Source organism: Cyprinus carpio, chromosome B19 (assembly GCF_018340385.1).
Source record: "Cyprinus carpio isolate SPL01 chromosome B19, ASM1834038v1, whole genome shotgun sequence".
NCBI lineage: Eukaryota > Metazoa > Chordata > Actinopteri > Cypriniformes > Cyprinidae > Cyprinus > Cyprinus carpio.
In genome coordinates, this window is record NC_056615.1 from 17,809,643 (window position 1) to 17,831,217 (window position 21,575).

Genomic DNA, 21,575 nt, shown 5'->3' on the forward strand with positions numbered 1-21,575 from the left:
GCCATTTTAAGGTCTAGATTCACATCAGCGCGGAAGGTTCGCAGCAGCGCTAACGCAGGAGAGCAGCGACCCGTCCGGGAATCTCACCGGCTGGCTTGGCTGTTTCATTCCTATTTGGATACCGACGCGTTGGTCAGGCTTCGCCGGCCAAACAAAGCGATTCATCTTTTTAATTTCAGGTAAGCGTTTTAAACGCGGAATGATTCCATTCCTAGTAAGTTAGTTTGGAGATTGGAGCATCGGGAGGATCTTCCCAGGGTTTTCCATGCTCAACCTGAGGCTGGGTCTACCTTCCGCGAGCTGAGCATTTTTAAAAACGACTCGTTTAGGGTTTTACTTTTTATTGAATGCTTGTTTTCCTCTAAATTGCAGGTTTATGCACCACGCACATTGACTCTTGTGTTTGTTTACTGTAACGGTAGCTCCGCGAACGCTGGCTAGCGTTAGCTTTCATTCAGGTCTACGGTTTGAGCAGCGAGCTAACAGCAGATCTCAGTCGATAAACGGTGTTGGTAAAAACTCATGATTTCACCAGGGACTCCCCGTGCTGGGTTTCACACTAATAGTATACCTTGTTTTTGTTAACCGCATCGTGATTTAGTTTCCTCGGCTTCGACAGTTTATGTCGTCAGACGTAACGTACCGGGGAACTTTTATTTGTGCTCGTCTTTACAAATAATAATGAAAACTGAGCCGATCGATTATGATCGTTGTAGTCTGTAAGATTGCCAATTCAATCGGGTCAAAGTATGTCAGCCAAAAATGCAATAGTTTTATCAATTCGTGAGAATGGATAAAAATCAGTTTTTTCCTTATTTGTAAAATATTTTCTATTCTGTTGCATAACTATGTTCATGTTAGTCAACCTGAAAAGAGTGTAATGTGAAACTCCTAATTCAATTTGAAGTGATCAAAAAAATAGTTGCTGGATGGATTGTCAATTCCGTTTTGTTTGAGAGGATATCCATGATTTGGGAGGAAAAGAGTAAGCTTTTGCTACAGGAATTGTCCTTGTTTTGTCTCCTCAGATTTGGTGTGATGTTATAATCACATTTCTCTGTCATCCGACAGGCCGGTTTGAAAGTTAGTTTTTAAACGGAGTTGAAACATTTCAGGGTTCATTACTCTTCCTCGAAACAAAGGCCCTGATGGCCGAATTCCTGCGTGCTTTCAGGAGGGGCTTGGGTTCCTCTGCTCCCAGAGTCCGGAACAGCTGTTTCACACACTTCACACACGTACCCACCTTGAGAGGCTCGGTAAGAGCTGGTCTCAGATCAGCCCCCGTGGGCCTCTCCGCTGGAGGAAGTGTGGGCGGGGCTTAAGTCCGACTGCAGCGTGCGCTCTGGAAACTGAAGAAGGTCGAAACTTTTCCACGATTACGCGTGTGAGGTCGCGTTTTTAGCGGCGAGCGTATTTTGAGTTTCGTACCTGTGTGGGAAATACCCACAGCAGTCTGTTTAAAAACAACCTCGGTTTCCCATCATACGCAGAAATGCCGGGTTTATGGAAGAACCTAAGAAACTGATCGCCTCTGGAACATAATTTGGGTTTGTTTACTGAGGATGTATTTGGGCTGCTTTCAGTAAACCGAAGATATTGCTTGTCTAATAGATACATTTTTTTTTTTTGGTAAATTTATATCAAATGCTTTCAACAAAAGATTGTTTAGAGGAACAGTTTACCCAAAAACAAAACTTGTCACTCGTCCTCATGTTTCAAACCTGAATGACTTTGCCAAAAGTAGTATATTCACTTTCATTGTTCATTGTATTGAGGAGAAGAAAAAAAAAAGATTACGTGGAATTGAATATATAAAATAGTTAGCGTTCTTTGTGTGAACAGGGCTGCCAGTTCTGCTTAAAACCTGTTATTTTGTGTCCTCAACAAATACTGAGATTTTGGATCAACATAGCAGTTTGTAATGAAATAAATGATCTTAAAGGGACAGTCCACCCAAAACTACCAGAGAAGCACTTCTTGAATGGCTGTTGTAAATAGTGCTGTCAAACGATTCATCGCATCCAAAATAAGTTTTTGTGCTCGTAATATTTGTATGTGTACTGTGTATATTTATATATAAACTCTGTATATTTTGCAAATATTTATATTAATATAATTTATATTGTGTATATATTTAATGAGCAACATTTTTATTAAATATGTACATCTGTATATATATATATATATATATATATATATATATATATATATATATATATATATATATATACAGATGTATATATATATATATATATATATATATATATATATATATATATATATATATATATATATATATATATATATATATATATATATAAAATAAATAAAATGTGTGTGTAGTGTGTATATTTATTATGTAAACTGTAACTTTTATTTTGGATGTGATTAATCATTTTACAGCACTAATTGTAAACCGCTCTTGCTTGCACCGGCCCTGTGTAGCAACATTTCAGCTTCTGTTAACAGGATACAGTGAATAAACCTTAAATGAGCCCATTAAGAGGGCTAATCAGATGGCCTTCCTTTACTTTGAAGGTTCAGTTTCCAAATCTGTCCCATAATCACACAGTGATTCGTCTGAACGTCCGCCTGTATGGAATGCTGACTGGTGCCGCAAGGAAAACCCTGTACATTCGTGTCTGACTCCCTTCAGTGTTTATTGTCTGGTAAATTAATTCCAGGTTAGTCTCACCACTGTGGAGGACTACACATGCATTTTGCATAAACTACCGCAGCTGCCTCTGTTTGCTCTCAAATCATCCCTCTGCCTTCACATGCACCCTTAAAAAGCCTAATTTATTAACATTGGCACGGCTTCACAGCGATGCGTTTCCCGCTAGTGGGGTCTTTCAGTGCAGGCCTGTATTTGAAGTGCTGTATCTTGTGTCATGCAGACATACACACACGGGAAAGGAATGTCCAGCGCTGACTGCAGGATGTTATCATAAGCAAGGTTTCCTGTAAATACCTGTATGTGAAAGCAACTCTTGATGTTATATTTTGGAGGTCATGTCGAAATATTCTGCTACAGTAGTGCTTTAGAATGCTGTATGTACCAAGGTGGTTTTTTTGGCGACTGTGTGAAGGATGACACTGTTATTCTGCAGCTTCATGATTAAAAGCTGTTCTCACTCAGCCGTATGTTCTCAGACAGCCTGGATGCTCATCCAGCTGAGAACCAGCACTTAACCTACTTGCAGAGGGTTGCAATTTAGCACGAGAGCTCTGGAGTGCATGTGACTTGAGCTGTGTTCTGATTCACACAGTCTCTGCACCCGTGACTGTGGGACATCTGCAGAAGTTCAGTTCACTTTACAAATGTATTCATTTTGGAATAACCTGCATTGTCCTCAAATGTAAGATTTTTAAGTTCTGGAATTTCTTTACACATTAATTAATTTGCCAATACACTTGTTGTACCTTCTGATTTTAGACACTTTACAATGTTTAAATACGTTTTGCAGATCTTATATAAGATAATTTTTTAAATAAAGTACCTAATGCAATTCAGTGAGTTTAAGTTTGTCATAACTGGCCTCTAAATTTAGAAATGTAAAAACGGGCTGCATTATTGAATACAGATTTTTTTTTTTTTTTTTTTTTTTTTTTTTTTAACTCTTATGGTCACAATAATAATGTTCTAGCTTTAAAAGCATTTACTGGTGTGCAAATTATCCTCTTGTTTTGTGTTATTACACTTGTTCCCAGTGCCACTGTGTGCATAGATTCTTAGTGGTCAGCCGATGTGATATTAGGGATTTGTTCATTATCGGTACTGACGATGTCAGGAGGAATTTTAATTATATCCCTGAGCTTGCACAGCACTCACATTCTGTCTTCATTACTGTATCTGTTTAACAATTGTCTAACTTATTATTAGAACTGTTAAAGTAAACCAATAGGAATTTTTGTTTGTTTGTTTTTTGATTAGTAATAGAAAGTGCAAATGTTATTCCTCATCCACCATTAGTATTCAGCAAATGCGCGCTCATAATTTAAACAAGGCCTTGAATATCTAACAAACATTTAAATTTTTTACAAACCTTGAAGGATATCTGCACGGGCTACACCAAAATCCATATTGGTCGAGCACTAGGTTGTAAATATTTGAACTATTCAAACTTGGACTGATCCCCTTTGCCACGTGATGCTCTTTCTTTCCACGGCACCAAATTAATTCTTCGGATGTTTGTTTGTGGTCGGGTTAACCACACTGACTGATGTTGCCTAATGTGTAGTTAAGTTGGAAACAAGCCTTTCGGTTTCTTCCCATGTTGTCGCAGTATGTACATTTAACCCCGATATCATGACGCATATCGGGTCTTTTGTGGCTTGCACGATGTGAAAGCTGATGTTCTCCGCTGAAGCAGGAAAACCGATTTTGTCAACGTTTCCGTTTCCAAGGGTTGTCCGCTTTTTCAGTGTTTATTCTTTGAAAATGTCCCCTCAAGTCAGTAAGCCTATTAATTAACCTCTTTCTATGGAAGAGTTTAATCTGATGCTGATTTATACTGAAAGATGTGTTGATTTAGACAGCTTTTAGGGGTTTTTTTTGAGCCGAGGAGGGATGTTAGACTAATTTCATTGATTTAATTGCTGCTTGGCGCGCTGAAGGCCCATGCAGGAAGGAAGACTGTCCCTGAAGCAGACATGAGCAGTTTCCTATGGAAAAAAAATCGACTGCTCTGGTTTGAGGCCAGCGTGAGGAAACTTATTTCACATTCTAAATGCTTGGCAGCTTTCATTTCGTTGTGGCATCTTTTCACGCTTCTAAATGTGTCCTCCACCCCATGAACTGGCATCACTAGCCTGAGGCTCTGTGCGAGACTCTGGAGAATTCCAGGCATCTGAGGTTCAGAGTTCATTAGAGCACTGTGATTTAACTTCAGACACCTACATGTTCTCTAGCAAATGCATACTGTTTTTACATGGTTTATACACTACCGTTCAAAGGTTTGGGGTTCACTTAAGAAATTAAGATCGATTCAGCAACGAGACGCACATTGTTGACAAGTAACAGTTGAGATGTTTGTGACGAGATTTTTTTTTCCTTTTTGTTTTTTCTACATGAATGAACTTTCTATTCAAAACATCCTGACAAAAATGAATCAAAGTTTCCAGAATAATGTTAAAGAGCCACAGCTGTTTTCAACATTGATCAGAAATGTTTCTTGGGCATCACGTAACGCTTAGCGGTCTTCAGCTTTACCATCACAGGAAAAAAAATCGCATTTTAAAAATTTATTAAAATAAGACTTTTTTTGTTGTTGTTTTTAATTGTAATACTAGTAACATGGAATCAGAATTTAATAAATGCAGCCTTAGTAAGCATAAACTATTTTATAAAACCATTACAAAAGCTTACTGACCCAAGGTTTTGGTCAACTAAAAACCATGCAGTTGTTTTTTTTCTCCTCCTGCTGTACCATTCTTTAAATAACAGTTAAAGCACAGAATCATGCTGGCAGTATTTTGTCATGTAAAAAAAACTCTTGGAAACGTCGCAGTCATTTACACTTAAGCATCTTGCAAGATGAAGGTTGCATTTTTTTTTGACAGTGTGTCAAGTTAAAAATAGTCCAACTTCTTAAAATCTGTCTTGAGGTCCCTGTGTTCTGTTCAATCATGGCAATCCATCTAGCTGCTTTTGAACAAGAATGTGTAAATACCCCTAAGAAAGGTCTGGGTTTTTTTTTTTTTTCTTTTTGTGCAATTTAAATAATTCATGCCTAATTGTAAATAGTCTAGTTGGTGGTTAAGAATTTACTTCATGCACTGTGTTCTTGTAGTAATTTCCTTTCTGTGTGACCCCACATGTTAGGGTATGTTAGTTGTTTTTCAATTGCTTGCAAATTACATATCTGTTTCTGTAGTGATCTAACCCCCCCATCCACGAAATATTCAGTTGGGTGAGAGTTTTCAGCTCGAGTCACCTGTAAGTTAATGGCTGATTACTTATAACCCAAAAAGGACAATATGGCTGCACATTTTTATGAAACTTGTTTTCTTTTTTTTCGTAATTTGGGTCTATGCCATGATCCAAGAATAATAGTCTGCAACCTATAGTGAAATTTGCCATATTAATAGCGAAAGGGGTAAATCTGATTTTATTAACTTAAGATCCTAATAAGCAACTTAAGATCGGTGTTGGTTTTGTATCCTCTGGCTGTTTATAATCGCATAATTTGTGGTGCTTGATGGCGTATTGTTCTCATCAGCTTTGGATGAATGAAGCTGACTAACCCCCTCAGCATGTTTTTACTGGCATTGCCAAGATGACTCACCGTCCCGTCTCCCTCTCTCGACTTCTCGCGTGACACCCTAAAGATTAAATGAGGGGAGTTTCCCACAGTTAACAACTACCTTTAGGGTCTGTAATGTAGATTAAAGCCTCTTTCTCTCTTGTAAAACAGCTGGTGTCTGAGGGGGAATAGACAAATGTTGCTGCTAACTTGTAAAATGGAGCTCAATTCTGGACCTTTATATGCTTGACTGGTTCTGTTATGTAGATTTATTTTTGTCCTTATCGGTGAAATTATTATTTTTTTTTTCTACAGGTTTGGACGTCGCTCAGACTGAGGGATTGACGCAACGATGGCTACCCAGTGTGAGTGTTTTTCTAAGTTAACGTGTCAGTCATTGTTTGTTCAATGACTGCTGCTTGACGCAGACACAAACACAGATGTGGTAAACTGATAAAGAACAGGTTTATTTACTGAATGATTTCGGTTAACCCTCACAGACCCAATATATTGACAAGAATACTAAATAGTGTTTGCATTGCAATGGAACTGGAATAGCATTTCCAAATTTAGCATTTAAAATTAAGATTTCAGACAGGTTTGTTTTTTTGTTTTTTTTGCGTTTAGTTGTTAACCACAGTTCATTTCATACTAGACATCTTAATTGTAATGGTGTAGAACTTAATCATGAATATAGCCTTTGCTGATACGGCAATAAAAAAAATTGCGGCAATTCTTTTATTTTATAGAGCTCATTGCAGCTGCAGGTGTTGAAATATGCAAATTCAATGAGGTGTAGGAATATTGCATGATCATGAGTCTTTAGAGTAGAATAAAAAAAAAAAAAATGTTTGGAAGAACTTTAAATTGAATGTCTTATGTCCTGTAGCTGACCTTATGGAGCTTGATATGGCCATGGAGCAGGATCGTAAAGCTGCTGTGAGTCACTGGCAGCAGCAGTCCTACCTGGATTCAGGTATTCACTCTGGGGCCACCACCACAGCGCCATCTCTGTCAGGCAAAGGCAACCCTGAGGAGGAGGATCTGGACAACCAGGTGCTCTTTGAGTGGGAGCAGGGCTTCAACCAGCCCTTCACACCTGAGCAGGTGGCAGGTATGTGGCAGTATTTGCTTCCAACACAAGGTGTTTGCGTTAGGAAAAAATGGAAGCCCCTCTAACTGGATATTTTCAGTCTTGCTCTTTTTCTGGGTAATCACAAACTTCCTCTCTTAGACCTGGATGGGCAGTATGCCATGACCCGTGCACAGCGAGTCCGTGCTGCCATGTTTCCCGAGACTCTCGATGAGGGCATGCAGATTACTTCTACCCAGTTTGATTCCACCCACCCCACCAATGTGCAGCGGCTGGCCGAGCCATCCCAAATGCTCAAACATGCAGTCGTCAATCTCATTAACTACCAGGATGATGCTGAACTGGCCACCAGAGCAATCCCTGAGCTCACCAAACTTCTCAACGATGAGGACCAGGTTAGAAACGTCCCGTACTTCATGCTTGTTAAGCCATCAAAATTCCAATTTCCTTTGACAAGACACGCTTTCCTGCTTCAGGGAATATTTATTTGCAGCTGAAGCTAAAAATAGAAGATCTTTTAGCAAAAAGAGCCTTCATTAAGATTATTTTTAGCCATATAGTGACTTAAAGTTTGAAGCAATGACAGTTTTGTCTGAATCACCTTAAGTTTTGCTTTTGGATGTTGTTATTTGCATAAGGTAGTGGTTTCCTGTTGGCAGATCTGAGATTGGTAGAGAAAATCACTAGTTTGAAGTGACCCTTGAAAGACTTCTGCATCTGACAAGGAAATTAGTCACTTCACTCCAGATTTTCTCTGCATTTGCACAGCTAAATGACAAGTAGCCAAGCAAGTTCAAATCTGCTCCATCTCACTTCCCCCTCATCTGTCACTCTTCCTGTCCAGGTGGTGGTGAACAAAGCTGCAGTGATGGTGCACCAGCTCTCCAAGAAAGAGGCCTCTCGCCACGCCATCATGCGCTCTCCCCAGATGGTGTCGGCAATCGTGAGGACCATGCAGAACACCAATGATGTAGAGACTGCCCGTTGTACTGCCGGTACCTTACACAACCTGTCCCATCACAGAGAGGGCCTCCTCGCTATCTTTAAGTCAGGAGGAATTCCTGCCCTCGTCAAAATGCTCGGGTAAGAGCACCAAAGCAGAAAATCTGCTGCACGGATGCTTTAGTCTTGAATTAATCAATTTGAACATGACGCTGAAGGTTTAATCCTTCCTTGTGCTGTACCAGTTCTCTACTAAATGGATATTAAATGATTGGTTTTCCAGGTCCCCCGTTGATAGTGTGCTGTTCTATGCCATCACCACCCTTCACAACCTCCTGCTTCATCAGGAAGGTGCTAAAATGGCTGTCCGTCTAGCTGGAGGACTTCAGAAGATGGTGGCCCTGCTCAACAAAACCAATGTCAAATTCCTTGCCATCACCACAGACTGCTTACAGATCCTGGCATACGGCAACCAGGAGAGCAAGGTACATGCATTGCATGAATTGATCTTGCTAACTGGGGGAAGAATGCACTAGATGTACTCATGTTAATTTGTCTCAACTCTTGCCACCACAGTTGATCATCCTGGCCAGTGGAGGACCTCAAGCTCTGGTCAATATCATGAGAACATACACGTATGAGAAACTGCTCTGGACCACAAGTCGTGTGCTGAAGGTGTTGTCTGTCTGCTCCAGCAACAAACCCGCCATTGTTGAGGCTGGTATGTTCATTTCTGCTTGTGCCAGTTAAGGATGCGTCCATGTATGTTATGTCAGGGTCTCATCTTATGCTTCTATGTGCGTTTAAGGTGGTATGCAGGCTCTTGGTCTTCACTTGACGGATCCCAGTCAGCGTCTGGTTCAAAACTGCCTGTGGACTCTCAGAAACTTGTCAGATGCTGCCACCAAGCAGGTAATTCATGCAAACCATTAACAGTTCGTGTTATGAATATTTGAACAACTTAAGTAACATTTTGCCTTGTAGGAGGGGATGGAAGGACTTCTTGGCACTCTGGTTCAGCTTCTTGCTTCCGATGACATCAATGTGGTCACATGTGCAGCCGGCATACTCTCAAACCTCACGTGTAACAACTACAAGAACAAGATGATGGTTTGCCAAGTGGGTGGGATCGAGGCCCTGGTCCGTACTGTTCTCAGAGCTGGTGACAGAGAGGACATCACCGAACCTGCTGTGTGTGCACTACGCCATCTAACATCCAGACACCAAGATGCTGAGATGGCCCAGAATGCAGTGCGTCTTCACTACGGCCTGCCTGTAGTGGTCAAACTGCTGCACCCACCTTCACACTGGCCGTTAATTAAGGTATGTGGCCAGTTTTTCTGTGCATGATCTTTTGAAATACTGCACATTTTAACAAGTCTTCCCACACTCTTCTAGGCCACAGTCGGGCTGATCCGTAATCTGGCACTATGCCCAGCCAATCACGCACCACTCCGTGAGCAGGGTGCGATTCCCCGGTTGGTCCAATTGCTGGTGAGGGCACACCAGGACACCCAAAGGCGCACTTCAATGGGTGGCACACAGCAACAGTTTGTGGTGAGTTAAGTTTGGATTTTGTAGGCATTTTCTGTACCTGAGGAAAATTAAACGACACTAGTTGTATAATTGTAATATTCAGGAGGGAGTTCGTATGGAGGAGATTGTGGAAGGCTGCACTGGAGCACTTCACATCCTGGCCAGAGACGTACACAACAGAATCGTCATCAGGGGGCTCAACACCATCCCCCTATTCGTACAAGTATGACTTGCTGATTGCCTTTGTTCGCACATTCTACATGCAAGATGGCTGTCGTTGTGATCTCGTAAACTCTGAGAGTTTCTTAGTGTTTCTTTTGCTCTGTAGCTGCTGTATTCTCCTATTGAGAACATCCAGCGAGTAGCCGCAGGAGTGTTGTGTGAGCTGGCTCAGGATAAGGAGGCAGCAGAGGCCATTGAGGCAGAAGGAGCCACAGCTCCTCTCACAGAGCTTCTGCACTCCAGGAACGAGGGAGTGGGTGAGTGACTGCCCCCTACTGACAGATACCATACAGCATTATAACAAAAAATCTCTTCATATCAGTGGACAAATCTTTCCAATTTCTTTCTTTGGTGTGGATTTGTATTACCAGCTAAAGGGTGTAAGAGGTCTAGGACACAGAAGCTTTCTATTAATCTTGACTCTCTCGTGTACTTATCTCTATATAGCCACATACGCTGCAGCAGTTCTGTTCCGCATGTCTGAGGATAAGCCTCAGGACTACAAGAAACGTCTTTCTGTGGAACTTACCAGCTCTCTTTTCAGAACGGAGCCCATGGCCTGGAACGAGGTACAAACATTCATCTGCTCTCAGATGAAGACCATGCTGTATGAATCCCCTTTTATAAGCCAAAAATGTTTTTGTTTTGTCTTAGACTGGTGACCTAGGCCTTGATATTGGTGCTCAGGGAGAGCCTCTTGGATACAGACCAGATGGTAAGACCTTCTTATTTATTTTATTTATAAATAAATTCAATTGTTTAACCTTTTTATTTCATACAATAATTCACTCATTTATTTTAAAAACACTTAAACGCATTAATCAATGTATTAATTTAAATGTTTGCTTAAAGTTTTAAACATTCATTTAAATGTAACTATCAAAAGTTTAAAATGGAATAAGCCTTTCAAATAAAGAGAAATTTATTTATAATAGTGTGTGTATATATATATATATATATATATATATATGTGTGTGTGTGATATATATATATATATATATATATATATATATATATATATATATATATATATATATTTTAAAATATATATATATAATAATATTTTTTTTTTTTTTTTTTTTTTTTTTTTTTTTTTTTTAAATAACATTTATGTATGTAGACATTTATTTAAACAAGACTCACAATCTCTCATCCCTTTTAGACCCCAGCTATCGTTCTTTCCACTCTGGCTACGCTCAGGATGGTCTGGGTATGGATGGCATGCTGGAGCATGAGATGGTAGGCCACCATCCTGGAGCAGAATACCCCGTAGAGGGATTGCCCGACTTGGGCCACACTCAGGACCTAATGGATGGCCTGCCCCCCACAGACTCCAATCAGCTGGCCTGGTTCGACACGGACCTCTAAACATTCACGGTCTACAAGTATGGAAGGTAAGATGAGCTTCAGAAACTTGTTGACTCTATTCTGCTTAAGTTTGAATTAAGTGAACATTAATGAACTTCTGTCTCTCCACAGCTGTATGATGAATGAATCTGCATTGTGATTTGAAGAGTCGTGGAAGGTTTGCCAGAGGGTGGGCTAGTGTTTCAGAAAGTGCCTGACACACAACACACACTTGTCGCAGACGAAAAGGAGATATCTAATGGGGAAATGGTGGATATCAGTCTCCTTTATTGCTACGACCCCTTTTTTGTTTTTGCCCTGGATGGAAAAATGCAAGTACAGAGGGATTGTGATGCGGATGCTGACGAGTGCACATGAAAAGGATCTTTTAAGATGGAACTATTTTTAACCTTTTTTTTTATTTTATGTTTCCTTTTCATGGTACTGACCCTAGCTTGATCTTTTTTTTGTTTGTTTGTTTGTTTCTGCTATTTTAATTTGTATTCCATATTTTTCTTTTTTAATGTCTTCTATAGTGTTAAGTTGTAGTGGACTTGCCTCATTGGTTTCTGGATCTTTATCACGTGCTAGTGTACAACACTAATATCAGTTCCTATGTAATCTGACTGAAAGTGTAACAATGTGTAGCTTTTTATATGATCAGTTAAAATGGTGGTTGTTGGGAGTACAAAAAATTATATGCATTCTTACAAAATGCTTAAATTTGAGCAAGAAGAAGCAGTTTTCAATGTCACTATTGTTCCAAAAAGGGTGTGGATGCAGCAAGGGTGGGTGGGGGTAGATGGGGTTTATGAGGTATACACAGAGACAGAAATCTTTTCTATGATATCTGGAGGTAGTCTCTCTATTGAAGCAACGTCATTGTTTGTTAGCCTGTGCGGCTTCTTTTGGGAACATGGATAATGACATGGCTAATCAATAAAAGACTTTTATTCCATTGTGTTTGTGTGATACCTAAATGTAAAAGGCAACTGTTGTGACTTTCATAAGGTTTTTTTTTTTTTTTTTTTTTTGTTGTTTGCCCCTTTTCACCCTTTCCCTGTTAAGATCTTATAGTTCACCTGAAAAGGAAAATATGCTGATGTAGATGAGAGGGTTTCTTCATCAGAACAGATTTGGAGAAATTCAGCATTACATCATTTGCTCACCAATGGATCCATGGCAGTGAATGGGTGCCGTCAGAATAAGTCCATACAACTGATAACAAGAGTAATCCATGTCGGCGCCGATAGCCTCATTGTTAGTGTGCCGACATATACAGCGCAACTGCATTCACGGCGACCCCAGTTTGATTCCCGTCTTGAGGTCCAGAAGGGCTATTGGTGAACAAATGATATAATACGAAGTTACTCTAAATCTGTTCCAATAAAGAAATAAACTCATCTACATCTTGGATGGCCTGAGGCTGAAGGTGACTAAATTTTCATCAGATTTGTAATCTTTAAAGTACTTTATGAAGTACAATCCATATTGACTATGTGCACTTATAAGATGCCTATAAACGTAAATGTGTTTAACTGGGTCAGAGTTTGCATTCTCTGCTCCCTGCCATTAATTTCCACTTCTCTGGAGGCCTCTTATGTCCGTGTGAAATCACAGTTAAAGATTCATTATCAGTGAATCACCCTTGGAGGGGTGGAGATGATTTCCGTTCTCTTATCTGAATGTGTGGGGACGAGGGCGGGCGATGAAATCTGCACTTGTGCACGCATATGGGTTTGTTAGCTACCCCCTTTTTCTAAATCAGATCCATATGGGCCTCGGATCAGAGAGCATGTTTATCTTAATGGATGTCTTGAGCTTGGCTGATTCAAGTCAGTTGGATTTAATTTACTCAGACAGGCAGCAGTCCTGATACGATGCATTAATCTCATGTTTGATGTGCTTTTTAATTGATTTGTTGAAGCTGCATGTCTGTTGCCACTTATAGAGTTACCTTTTTATAGATTACATGTTTACGGGGAGTGTACATCATTTTATATCTGAGGTTATCTTTTAGGCTCTTTGCATGTTTTTTGTTTGCTCGATATCCGTACAAACATAGATTGTTTTAGCATTAAATGAGCTTTAAAGCATCAGCATTTTAACTTGCACTCTGGAAGTTTTATGAACGTCTCCATTTTCTGCCTCCACCTCTTTTTTTCTGTTGTGAGAGGAATTTCACTGAGGCCTTGCCAAACGGCGGCTGTAGTTTGAAGTGTTGCCAGAGCTCTTTGTGCTGAGCAGCCCTCACCGCCTCCACAAAAAACACTCATCCCCCTCTTCAGATAGAAAAAGAGAGGGGGGTGGATTTGCCCAGTTTGGACAGGGGGCAGGACAACATGTCTATAGAATGGACTTATATGAGCCTCGGAAAGTACAGGACCCAATGACTATGTAGGTGTTTCTTTAACTTCAATCACACAGGTATTTTTTTAATTAAAATTAATTTAAACCTTCTTTTTTCATATGATTTAATAATCGGCACATTAAAAATGTCTTGTAAATTTTTTTTTTTTTTTTTACATAAAAATATTATCAGCTTGTCATTTCCACTGCATCCAACTTTTTTTGCCCCTAATACAATTTTATTGTTTTAGTGTACTTATGGGTGACAACAGTGTTAATAAATACAGATAAAATATGAGACATGATTTGTGAAGGAAATTAATAAACACTACCATTCAAATGTTTGGGTTCAGGAAGCATGTTTTTGAAAGGAATCTCTTATGTCCACCAAGGCTGCATTTATTTGATCATAAATACAGTAAAAAACTTAATTTTATCATAAAATATTACAATTTAAAATAGCTGTTTTCTATTTTAATACATTTATTTGAAATAGAAATCTTTTGTAACATTATAAATGTCTGAATAAAAGCAGCCTATTAATGTCTTTCAAATAAACTACAGACCACAGACTTTTAAACAGTAGGCTAGTGTAAATATCACTTGAAAACCAAGTATTTTTTATATTGTGTCATATCTAATAAAACTTTTTATTCAGAGCACAAGAATAGCTACTACCTAACAAGACAAAATGCAACATTTTTATTCCAGAAAAAAAAAAGAAAGAAAAAGATACATGATAGATTTTCCTTGTGATTCATGCATATCCACTATTGGACCATTAATGTTAAGTGGATAAAATAAAAGTGTTAAAAGTGTGTTTTAATAGACACAGGGCAAAACCCATCAGCTAGACGCTCACAGAAACGAATACAAAGTTCCTGTAACACTTTCTTAGAAGTCACATCGTCAGATCCCAAAAAGAGAAGGTATGACAGAATAAGGGAGATTTTGGCTGCCCTGAAGAGAGACAGACAGCTAAGAACTCTCTGACCTGTTCCCGCCCACCCACACGCGCCCTCACCTCGAGGCGACACACCTGTGTGGACGGCTGTGTGTTTGAGAGACGGTACGCGAGATCAAAGCTCACAGAGGATCATGATCTAGTGTCTGTCAGTCCCTGCGCTCTGAAGACGGCAAGTGTCAAACTAGACAATAGTTTACTGCAGTTCATGTTTCTTTCTCTGGAGCCATATGAGGTGTGGGAGGAGATAAATTCCAGATTATTAGAGCGCATTTAAAGGTGCTGTATGTAGGATTGACGCCGAGTAGTTGAACTAGGTATTGCAGTCCAAATTCAAAATATTGGAGAGGGTTTTTTTCACCCGGCACCTCCTCCTCAGACTTGACGCACACGCAGGTTGCCAGATTGACGACACAAACAGGAACGAGCGCACTTGACGATTAATGAAATGAAATACGCTGTTTTTTTCGTCAACTGTCAACCCGGGGTGCCTGGGTAAACTGGCAGTGGGCGGGTTTCACAAACCAAAACAGCAACCGACATTCTGGCCCAGAACACACATTTTCAAAGGAGAATAACTGACTGTAGCATTGTTTTTCAGATAAACAGGTATGTTAACTTATTATGGTATTTTTATGCTTTAGTAGAGGCAAAATCTTACATACAGCACCTTTAAAACAACACAAACGTGGACTGTAACTCAGTTGTGTGGGGAAGTTGTGGCCTAATGGTTAGAGAGTTTGTCTCCTAACCCTAAGGTTGTGGGTTTGAGTCTTGGGCCGGCAATACCACGACTGAGGTGGCCTTGAGCAAGGCACTGAACCCCCAACTGCTCCCCGGGCGCCACAGCGTAAATGGCTGCCCACTGCTCCAGGTGTGTGTTCACGGTGTGTGTGTGTGTGTGTTCACGGTGTGTGTGCACTTTGGATGGATTAAATGTAGAGCACGAATTCTGAGTATGGGTCACCATACTTGGCTGTATGTCACATCACTTTCACGTTCATTTTTTTTTTTTCTTTATTAGCAATGTTTGCAAAGGTCAGCAGAAAAGGTCCGGAAACCTTTGTGTGTGTCATATGCGATTTATCAGATATAATTAGGACAGGCCTAATGTTTGAGCTTTTTTAACAAATGGCTCCTTTCGCTTCCCGAAAAAATGAATCAGTGGGTGATGAGTCAGTCAAAAAGATTCACCACACAGCCTCGCTCATGACTCATGAGTTAGTGGTTTGAATTATTAGACTCGATCAGTGAATCGTCCACGATTACGATTCCCTCACTGTCAAATATGATCCCCCACCCCAAGTATTTAACATAGGTCATTTTAATTTTGTTGAGGTAATTTTGTTGTTGTTTTGTGTTACTTGCACGTTTCTGTATTTGGATGGGTTGTGAGTATGTTTCTTTAGCCTATTTGTTTGTGTTGTGGGGATTTTCAGCATGTTTTTTTATTTGGTTGTGTTGCGAGTATTGCAGCACGTGCTGTCAAACTGACGAAGATGTTTTCTTAATTTGCTGGTGCTTTTTCTATTTGCATGTGTTTTCTGAAGTTGCAGCACGTTAAGCTCTCTAGGCCACCGTACAAAATGAAATTTTCATTATATTACATTATATTATAACAATAATATAAATGAATAATGTAACATCATTACATCACACATTTTGTAAAGATTTATTTTTGGTGTTTTCGCCTTTAATTTGATAGGACAGTGCAGAGACGACAGAAAGCAAAGTGGAAGAGAAAGAGCTGGACAGGATCAGGAAAGGTCCGCGAGCCTGGACTTGAACTCGGGATGCCTAAAGCACAACGGCGTGGTGTAAATACATAAGGTAGTGCAAATCTGTACTGTATAAGCTAAACTGTTAGGCTAAATGGTATTTGTGTCATAGATATGTATGTGTGTGTGTGTGTGTGTGTGTGTGTGTGTGTGTGTTTTGTCAGAATTGTAATCAGGAAAAGAAAGTATCCTACTCATTTTTTTACATTAAACTTTAATTTTGGATTTGTCTATTTTTTGAGTTTACATTGAAAAAATAGCTGTCTTTTAAGAGAATTCATGGACAGTTTTGCGACAGGTAGGATTAAGCTCATGGCACTCCTTATTCATTTCAGCAATATGCACAACCAGTGACTGACTGTTGCACAACACTGACAGAAATTCTCTGTCAAGTCTATAATGTGATTGGTTATCAAGGTACACATCATCCAAGCTGACCATTATGCTTTCTCCAATTATCGAGCCAAGGAGGTTGGCATAATAAGACCATCTTTGCCTATTTCTCACAACAATAGCAACCATTACTATGATGTGTAGGTTTGTAAGATTTTCATCTGATTAGATTCTGCAGTTTGTCAGATAAATGTCTCATTCATCAATGGTTGGCTCGTAATATTTTGTCAGTAGTAAAAAGGTTTAAAATCACCTAACTGACCAAAAAAGGTTAAAAAAACGTATAGACTTTGATTAAAGGATCATGATAATAGAGATCTGGAGTAATTTTTGACTTGTTCCAATAACCAACCACTATAGCAACCTCCCAGAACACCCTAGCAACCACACAGTAATACACTGAAACCTGCCGGTTTTGCACTGTCAATAATACTCTCATTATATTCATAAAATGTCATTTAATTCAGAGCTAGCTACTCTCATAAAGAAACTCTACTACACCAATTTAAACTACCATCAAAAATTACTTTTCTCAATTCATCAATATACTCCCAGGTTGCCATGAGTGATTAGCTGACACGACAATACTAGCACTGGCTGATTCATCATTCGTTTGCAGTTTAAGTATTTGCTTGCAATGTATAAAAGGTTGGGAAGCCCCATAAACACACACACACATAGACATGCTTATTCAGCCTCTCTGACAAGAGCAAGGGGTCTGTTGCCTGGCAACCAGGGGGTTTATGGCAGGAGAGGCACTTACAGGCACTCTGGCGCTCACGCGCATCCGTGCACATGTGTGCAGGTGTCTGTTGGTTGAGCAGAGAGGCTGGGTGGGGACAGCCGTACACTTGAAACAGGGAGATGAAAGCCTGCTTTTCACTCAGATAAAAGAGATGAACTAAGAGATAAACCCAGAGACGCTGAGTTTTCTGCTAATGTACAAGCGCTTTAGTTAAGAATGAGAGGAGAGAAGCTTCATTATCTGTGCAAAGAGAGCTTGAGAGATCGGATGAGGCAGTATGATGTCGTTAATAATGATGTCAGCGCTCCAGTAGCAACCCACAGGAAAGAAAAATCACACGAGATCTCTGTAATATCTCAGCTGTTTTTCTTAGACAGCAATGAGATTAAATGGAGAGTTGCAAACATAAGAAGACTTGATCTGAGTAAAAACGTACCTTTAGAGCTCCAAAAGAGATCTCAGCAATGTCTTAAACTGTTCACATTTGTCACAAAACCAAAGTCTATCAAAGGTCAGAGATTTTGATTTAAACATATATTTTTCAACAAATCAAAGACAAAATTATCTTGTTTATTTAAAAAACAAAATGTTTATCTTTTATAGCTTCAAAGTATATATATACTGTTATTTTTTAGCTTTATATACTGTTATTGTGATGTCAGTTTGTTTAATTTTTCTTAATTTTATTCTATTTTTAAGATCATTTTTAAGCAATTTTAAGATTCATTGTGAGACAAACATAATTTGAGGCATAATGGAGTATGGAACTGAATCAATTTGATTAATAACATTGTACTTTGGGAATTGGGTAAAGCACTATTATTATTATTATTACTACCACTACTACTACTAATAATACTAATTTAATAATAATGATTTATTATTATTATTACTACTACTACTACTACTAATAATAATAATAATAATTTAATAATGATTTATTATTATTATGAAAAAATAATAAAAATAAAAGAGAAAATGTATTATTATTATTATTAATAATAATAATAATAATAATAATTACATAAATGATTTTTATTATTATTAGAAAAAATAAAAAGTAATACACAAAGATTAATAATAATAATTCCCAATGTATGTTATTGCTCAAATTAAATGAATTCACTTTCATACTCCATAATGTCCCCAGGTTAATAATATAACAACAAAAACAACAACACTAGTAATAATGCCACAGATTAATAGTATAATGAAAATAAAAAATAATGATGAGAAGTAGTAGATGTAGAAGCCTTGATCAAAAAAAAAAAAAAGAAATCTAAAAACTAAATTTTAGTTGATATTCTCTCTTTCTTTCTCCGAGTGTCTCTTAATCTCACAGAGCCTTGGGCTGTAATTATCTGTTAAGTAGATTCTTTGTTGCACTGAAATGAAGGAAAAGAAAATGGGGGCGGGCTGCAGTTCAACAGCTGAAGGGGTCCTCAGAGAAGTGAGACTAGAATATCACCTGTCTTTGCACAGTAGCACAAAGAGGATTTTTCCTAGATATAGATACAACTGGTTTATTTCATCTTAGATTATGTATTTCACATCTATCTCATATATGAAGTCTTAATCATTCATGCAGATATGCAAATTCTTTATAATGTAATTGATATTCATATTTATATTCCCAATGCATCTTCACCTCCAGCACAATTTACAGGCCTTGAGCAGTGTGTGTGTGTGTGTGTGTGTGTGTGTGTGTGCATTGATTCTCTGAAACATACTGTATACGTGACCTTCACAACCCTCACGCAAGGCTGGAGGCAGCAGCGGTGTCAATCATGCTTTTCTAGGAGATATTCTCCGTCTTAGTGCCAGAGGCAGGTTTATCGCAAACCACACCCCCTCCAACCCATGACAGTGCACAGGGAAATCAGACACGGTGACCTGTGATCTCTTGACCCGAAGACCTCCCAGACTCCCCTATCAGCTCTAATAAGCAGCTCGGTTATGTGTGCGTGTCTTTGTGAGTGAGGGAAGACAACGTGTGCTTCTCACAGCAGAGATCATTGTGATTGACAACCACTCAGTCTCCAGTGAAATCTCTACTGCTAATGAAAGCTCAACTTACGAGCCTACACAAAGTAATCCGCATGAGTAACACACGTGAAACATTTCATGTCTGCCTTGAGCTTTGTGTTTGACATGTATAAATCAGACAAAAAGTCCTACTGCATATGAAGTGTTCTGAGTCATTTTACTACATATATATCCATGTAGTTGCTAGGGTGTTCTGGAAGATTGATTACATACTGGCTCAAGTTAAAAGAACCTATCCCAAATCAGATTGCGAGTTTGATATTGCTTCAATAACACAGTACTTTTATACAAGGAGTTGATGTTGAGTAACTTAAACTCTTAGGCAAAATACTGTCGGTTACTTTGTTTATTTTTGCTTTGCCAATGAAAATAATTCTAAACGTCTAATCAAACCTTTGATCTTTCACAGCAACACCTAGATGTTGTGTTTCAATTTTGAATGAACCAGTGTTTTTGAACAAATCAGTTCATTCAATGATTCAGTGACTCACTTGTGAAGATATTTTATTCACTCCTTATTGAATCAGTGTTTTTGAACAAATTGGTTGATTGAATGATTCAGTTACTCACTCATAAAGATGCTTGATTCACTCCTCATTGAAACAGTGTCTTTGAATAAATCGGTTGATTGAATGATTCAGTGTCACATTCTTAAATACAGGCACTTATTATGTTCCTGAAATAATTAATATTTTTAAATAAATCAATTGATTTAATGATTCAGTAAATCACTCAAAGTTGCTTTGTTCTTCAATGGCTCAGTGTTTTTGGACAAATTAGTTGATTAAATTATTTAATGATGCACTCATATATTGTCACTTTTTTCATTCCTAATTTAATCAGTAGTTTTTAACAAATCGGTTGATTGAATGATTCAGTAACACACATAAATTCCCCAATGAATCTGTGTTTTTGAACAAATCAGTTGATTAAATGATTCAGTGATATATTCATTATTCATTCCTGAATTTATTTGTGTTTTTGCACAAATTGGTTGAGTGAAAGGTTCAAAAACTCTCTTCATATTTATTTTAAGATAATTATTTTATATCTGAATGAATCAGTGTTTTTTTTTTTAACAAATCAGCTCAGTGAATGAATCATTAATTCATTAAAACAATGCACAAAATGTCACCTATCGTCACCTAGTGCAGAAATAGCCTCTGACAAATCCTTGAACAATTTTGGGCGATCTGAGACTTCATTATATGGAGCAGGTACTTTTTAATCAATTAACCTTAAAACCATCATCAAATGAATTTTCAAATTTTCCATCTCAATAGATAGATTTTGTTCTTCTTTAGGTTCTTAAGTTTTCTCTCCAAATGTTTTGCACAACCAGTGGATAAAAAAAAAAAAAAAAAACATGTAAAAACCTCAAATTCGATCACCTCATCGAATATGGCCCAGGGCTATGAAGCTCGATAAATCTAAAATCCCAGAGGACAGGAAGAGTAGACTAATGAAAGACCCTTTTGTGGACCAGCTGCATTTATGTATATGTTGTACTTGAGGAGAGAGTCCATCATTTAATTGGGAACAGAACTGCTGCACTTCAGTGTCTGAAAGTGAGGCGATTCATTTGACTGACAGCTCCTCCGAATGAATTGGACAGGAGGCCTCGGCCCAGGGGATTAGAGACCTTTTTGATGGTTGGATGCAACCACGCCCCTTTTTGATGACCAGACACTCCCTCCAGCTCCCAGAAGACTTTGCAGGGGGCCCAAGAAAAACACAGTCCACTGCCTCCTCACCATTTTCTCCTCCTTTTCTTTCTTTCTGCCTTCTCCGTCTCTCCCAAGGGAAATATGGTTGGTTAGGCTCTCAATTGAGCAAGTTATTTTAAGCAAAAAGCCAAGATGCAGCCATTTACAGAGTGAAAGAGATGCAACTAACGCTGAAACGAACTGAGGGG

General features: G+C 38.7%; 2 protein-coding genes across 2 annotated transcripts in view; both read left to right on the forward strand.

Annotated features, from left to right (window-relative positions):
- On the forward strand, positions 1-12,343 carry LOC109052384 (catenin beta-1-like). Its single transcript, XM_042745781.1, has 16 exons — positions 1-179; positions 6,561-6,610; positions 7,135-7,359; positions 7,480-7,733; positions 8,183-8,421; positions 8,564-8,765; positions 8,857-9,001; positions 9,089-9,192; positions 9,265-9,603; positions 9,679-9,837; positions 9,920-10,039; positions 10,145-10,295; positions 10,486-10,607; positions 10,693-10,753; positions 11,201-11,432; positions 11,518-12,343. The coding sequence occupies exons 2-15, from the start codon at positions 6,598-6,600 to the stop codon at positions 11,404-11,406; spliced, it is 2,340 nt and encodes a 779-aa protein (XP_042601715.1). The 5' UTR covers positions 1-179; positions 6,561-6,597; the 3' UTR covers positions 11,407-11,432; positions 11,518-12,343.
- LOC109111822 (CKLF-like MARVEL transmembrane domain-containing protein 8) overlaps positions 11,426-21,575 on the forward strand; it is a 24,648-nt gene continuing 14,498 nt past the window's right edge. Inside the window, exons 1-2 of the mRNA XM_042745506.1 lie at positions 11,426-11,432; positions 11,518-11,519. Of these exons, the coding sequence (XP_042601440.1) occupies positions 11,426-11,432; positions 11,518-11,519 (9 nt within the window). The remainder of the gene's footprint in view (positions 11,433-11,517; positions 11,520-21,575) is intronic.